Genomic DNA, 5,524 nt, shown 5'->3' with positions numbered 1-5,524 from the left:
AATAAACTTAGAAATAAATGAACTTATTTCGGAACAATTTTCAATTTACAAACATGGCAAAGATCATACAGTGTCTGTGTGTCCTTCATCCTGCTTCCTCGACAGTGAACCATTTACAGGACCACGGAACACCTGTCAAAGCTAAGAAACCACCAATGACGCGTTACTTTTAACTAAACTCCAGACTAAATTGCGTTTCACCAGTTTTTTCATTAACGTCTTCTTTCTGTCTCAGGATCCTATCCAAACTACCACAGGGCAATGAATTGTCACGTCTCCGGTTTCCTCAAGGAATTTCAGTGGTCAGCAAGATGTGAGAGAGGAAATCACTGAAAGAGAACGGAGCATATATATTACCTACAGTGTCTATTTTAAAGTAACAGGACATTTTAGCACACCTTTCTATCCTTTGTCCAAGATTATTGTAAGGACATCACAGATACCCGTGAGCGCCAGTAACTACGAGACCATTTTGGAAACTGGGATTGTGGTGTTTATATGAACATTCTTCTTTCTAAGTTCTGCTTTGATTTCTTAAGGACTCACTCGGCTTTATATCAGTTAGGGACAGTTGGGACAGTTGGGTGGCAGTAAGAGATACAGAAAATTCTAAACACGAAAAACACTGGGGAGTAAAACTTTCCATTAGATTCTTCTTTTTCCTTTACAGAATTCATAGCAGGTTGAGTTTTAGTTTAGGCAATATCAGGAAAGAAATAGCCTTTTACAAATGAAAATAGTCCATTTTATGTATTTAACAACCATGAATAAGGCACTTAATCCATGATGTCCCTTACAAATCTTAGCTCGTTTCTCATAACCACCTTGGGCTAGGCACAGAGAGGTTTAACAACTTGCAGGTGATACTCTGCAACTAAATACGGGCAGCAGAGTTGCATGCTCTGTGGTTAGGGGCAAGGACTCTTACCCCTGGAGCTGGGCTGTGTAGAGCCCTGTGCTTCAAGTAGATGCCATTCCTATCTCCTTTCCTCCATCCTACTCCATGTCTCAGAGAGGTCTGAGAGCAACTTGTAGAACCACACTTAAACCCTCTAAAACCTAATGACGATTCAAAATTAATTATCTAAAACTGTTGAAAAAGGGACAAAGGGGCCAGGTTAAGAGATTGAAATTCCAGACCAGAAAAAAAAAGAGCACTGTTAAATGTTTCCAGAGAAGGAGGGCCCAACACTGAAGACCAGAAAGTTCTATAGTAAATGGAATGTGATTTTTTGTATGATCTGGTGTTTAAATGTCATCAGCAGGCAGCTGTTTGATCCTTCAGTGGGAATGGTGTTTTCACACCAGATACCAACTCTCCAGTGTCATTTGCAAAGACAGAACCAGAAACATTGAGCTCGTGAGCCTGCTGGACCCTGCCCCTCCACAGCTTCAGAGTGACAGCCAGTGTCACATTTCTAGATCGAATCTGAATCCCTCCCACAGGGAGAAGATCTCCAAGGGATTTTGGAAGTTCCAACATTTCAGAGGGAGAAAGGAAGTTATGCAGGGTACTAAAGAAGAGGTCATGCTATACAGCCCTGGCTTCCACTGACGCTAATACTGGATTCAGCTTTTGACACTGATAATCTGTTGCCACCAAATGGAAGACGTAAAGAAGATGTTCTAAGTGTGATTAGAGAATATGCAAAAAGGGAACAAGCAGAACATTCTTCTCTGGAATCTGAGATGATGGCTGTACTTTCACAGAGAACATTCATGTTAGATGTACATGAAATACGCTAAACCGAAAATGAGAGAGGCAGAGACAGGGAGGTTAACATAGAGGATACACTATACGGAGAGAGGATAGCTGAGGTAAAACTCGCCTATCTCCGGGTCCCCAGCAAATCTGATAACTGAGGAGACAAAGCTCTCTTCCTCTAAAGAAGTCGTGCCTTTCCTGTCCTGGTTCTCACGGGTCCCCACAGCTCTTTCCTCCAACCCTACCCCGTACGTGGGAGTCATCAGAGACCTAAGGTCCCCCTCACAGGCTGTGTCTCCAGCGAGGTTTCCTCACTGCCCCTCCAGGAATTTGGGGCAGAAAGTGAATATTACAAATTCACAGAGACCACTTGAGTTACTCTGGAGGGCGAGGCGCTGGCAACACCAGTGGCCCCCCCTCCCCACCCGTTCCACACTCCACCAAGGGGGCGGGGCCGTCGCCTTCCTTCCGGACTCGGGATCGATCTGGAGCTGTGGGAATTTCCCTGACCCGGCCGCTCCGGGCTTTCCAGCCTCAACCATGCATAAAAAGGGTTCGCCGATCTGGGGAAGCCACAGAGCCCGGGTCGCAGGTACCTCCCCGCCAGCTCTCCCGCTTCTCGCACAGCCTCCCGACCCGTCTGCTGAGCCCCATGGCCCGCGCCGCGCTCTCCGTAGCCCCCAGCAATCCCCGGCTCCTGCGGGTGGCGCTGCTGCTCCTGCTCCTGGTGGCCTCTGGACAGCGCGCAGCAGGTGGGTTCCCTCGTTCTGGGGTCCCCGGGTCGGACGCTGCTGGGGTGGGCGCCCGGCGCCGACAGCTTCCCTCAATCAGCGAGTCTGTTCTTCCCTAGGAGCGCCCGTGGCCACTGAACTGCGCTGCCAGTGCTTGCAGACCCTGCAGGGAATTCACCCCAAGAACATCCAAAGTGTGATTGTGAAGGCCCCAGGACCCCACTGCGCCGAAACCGAAGTCATGTAAGTTCCTCCCCGCGCTGCCGCTGTCACCGCCGGGGTCCCCGACTCTCCCGCTGCCCCAAATCCTGTGCCCAGCCCGACCTCCTGCCTCATGGAATTGCCTTCTCTCTGCAGAGCCACACTCAAGAATGGGCAGAAAGCTTGTCTCAACCCCGCATCCCCCATGGTTCAGAAAATCATCGAAAAGATACTGAACAAGTGAGTTGTAATTTCCATGTACACAGGCGACAGGAGCCCTTGGTCAGAAATACTGGCATCTGTCCTTTAAAAATAAAATCAGGGAAATCCAGGAGTTAGCTGAAGGACTAGAAATTGTAATTATTATTTTCACAATTAAAGTTGCCATTAAGGTTACTAGTCTGCTCTGATGCCAGAGGATATTTCCGTATTTCAGTGCCCTCCATTCCCAGGCCTAAGCCCTACTGAAATAAGTGAGGGTAAAGTGCCTTTCTAGAATACCAAATAGATTTGACTGACAATGCTAAAATGCCCCCTGTCTGTTTTGGGAGGATGTTTATGTCAGTCCCTAATGGGTTTCAGACCTGAAAAATGCAATGTCTGGTTTGGCCACTCCTGGCCTCTCAGCCTTCTTGGTGAAGAGCAGAAACTTTGCAGTGACAGCCCCAGTGAGTTCAAGGCGAGGAGCCCTGTCAACCTTATTTAATCTCTTTGAGCTTTAGCAAAATAGGGTAGATAATGATAGTTATTTCATAGGGTTGTGTGCAGCTTAAGGGAGATCATGAATGGAAATTTCTAACCCAATGTGACAATCAGTGACCAACATGTTTTGACTTTTCAAACCAAGAATCTAGTTGAGTCCACAGCCACCTCTTTCTTGGAAAAAAAAAAAAAAAAAAAAAAAAAAAAAAGTAGCATTCAGGAGTGCAAGTTTTCTGCTATAGAGGGCAGTGGGTATAGGCAGACCTTCCCTGAGTGGAGGGCTGGGCGAGAGTCTGCATGGGGACATCCCTCCAAGCAACTTCAGCCACCAGAGTGACAGAAGAGCAGCCTTCCTTAGCACCTGCAACAGTAACCCTTTTCTCGTCACAGGGGGAGCACCAACTGACAGGAGTGAAGTAAGAAAGTTATCAGCCTGACATTGATACTTCCTGCAGGATGGTCCCTGCCCTTAAGAGAGCTGAAAATGAAAAAGAGAACAGCTGCTTTCTAGGACACCTGGAAAGGACTTAATGTGTTTGACTATTTCTTATGAGGGTTCTACTTATTTATGTACTTATTTATTTATGAAAGCTTGTATTTTAATATTTTACATGTTGTTATTTAAAGATATGAGTGTGTTTCATCAAACATAGCTCAGTCCTGATTATTTAATTGGAATATGATGGGTTTTAAATGTGTCATTAAACTACTATTTAGTGGGAGACCATAATGTGTCAGGCACCTTGATAAATGATAGGGTGGGGAATTGGAGGGTGGGGGGGTTGGAATGTAAGCAATAAGTGGATCACTGTTAGGGTAAGGGAATGTATGTGCACATCTATATTTTTATACTTTTTTTTTTTAAAAAAAAGAATGTCAGTTGTTATGTATTGAAATTATCTCACATTATGTGTTCAGCATTTTTATGCTGAGGTTTCCCTTGGACATTCTATGTCTAGCTTGTAAGGCATAATGCCTTGTTTAATGTCCATTCTGCAGAGTTTCTCTTTGCTTTGGAAAAGAGAAGTTATCATTACTGTTACATTTTTACAAATGATATGATAATAAAAGTTTTATGAAAAAAGTGCTTATGTGGTTTTTCAAAAACTTCTTCTTGACCTTTAGTTCTTCCCAGGCACCCAAGGTGTTACACAGTTAGACTGCAGGTTCGATCTAAATCTGTGCCTGCTTCTAGCTGGCATTTCCCTTATATTTCTCTTACTCAAAATGGACTATCTGATGCTTTTAGAAAGTACACACTACCCCCCAACCACTTTGATAATTCTAATTTTGTATAACATGTAGATGTTTTTCACACTGACCAATTTGTTATTCAAAATTAGTTCTTTACAAACTTTTGAATGTTATTGATATTTTAACATGGGCCTCTGCTAAATCTGCTAGATGCTTTCGGAAGTGGTTTTTCAAACACTTACGCAATTCTTTTCCGTTTAATGAGGTTGGGAGCAAAAGGTAGAGAAAGTGATTCTGCTTAGAACTAAAAAAAAAAATTGTTATATTTAAAGAATAATAATGACCTATTGAGATACTGTAATGTAAAATATATGACAAAAGCAGCACAAAAGACAGGTTGGAAGATAAATGGGTTTAGACTATAACATGTCTTTTCTATTGTTAGAGAAAGTATTAGAAAAAAATTGTAGCAACAACAAATATTGTAATTTGTAGGGCAACAACTCAACGGAAAATGCAAAATTTTGGACTTAATCTGAAAAGGACATAAAATGGTATAATAGAAAATACCCGACTAATACAAAAGAAGACAGAAATGCAGGAATAAGCCAACACGTGAATCAAGGGCAGAGGAGACACAGCTTTACAGAAGAATTGCTAATAATATGAGTATAGTCTCTTCCTTCCTGAAGGTGAAGTGTAATTCCCCTCTCCAAGTGCGTGTAGCTAGACTTAGTGACTGGCTTTCAAAGAAAAGACTAAGAAAAAGGAAAACAATTACAGTGGAGAAATTTGGCAGACAATCTTCACCAGGTGATCAAGGTTATTGTCACCAGTTATGGCATGTGAGTATCACTCATCCCCTGATATATTGTGAAAAAAGGGCACTTCTACTCCATTTAAGTGCTTCCAGAAAATGCATAACCTTTGTATAATCATAACAAGGAGATCATGAAAATCTGAACTGAGGGATGTTTTACAAAACTCCTCA

At 43.3% G+C, this 5,524-nt stretch overlaps 1 protein-coding gene across 1 annotated transcript; it reads left to right on the top strand.

Moving 5' to 3' along the window:
* Nucleotides 1–2,257: 2,257 nt before the first annotated feature.
* LOC140712073 (growth-regulated alpha protein-like) lies at nucleotides 2,258–4,178 on the top strand. Its single transcript, XM_073017815.1, has 4 exons — nucleotides 2,258–2,457; nucleotides 2,556–2,679; nucleotides 2,794–2,877; nucleotides 3,730–4,178. Exons 1-4 carry the CDS (start codon nucleotides 2,358–2,360, stop codon nucleotides 3,743–3,745), a joined length of 324 nt encoding a protein of 107 aa, XP_072873916.1. The 5' UTR covers nucleotides 2,258–2,357; the 3' UTR covers nucleotides 3,746–4,178.
* Nucleotides 4,179–5,524: the final 1,346 nt, after the last annotated feature.

This window comes from Chlorocebus sabaeus, chromosome 7 (genome assembly GCF_047675955.1).
Source record: "Chlorocebus sabaeus isolate Y175 chromosome 7, mChlSab1.0.hap1, whole genome shotgun sequence".
In the NCBI taxonomy this organism is placed as follows: Eukaryota; Metazoa; Chordata; class Mammalia; order Primates; family Cercopithecidae; genus Chlorocebus; species Chlorocebus sabaeus.
The sequence above is the reverse complement of the archived record's forward strand: the minus strand, read 5'-3'. Positions and strand labels throughout refer to the sequence as shown.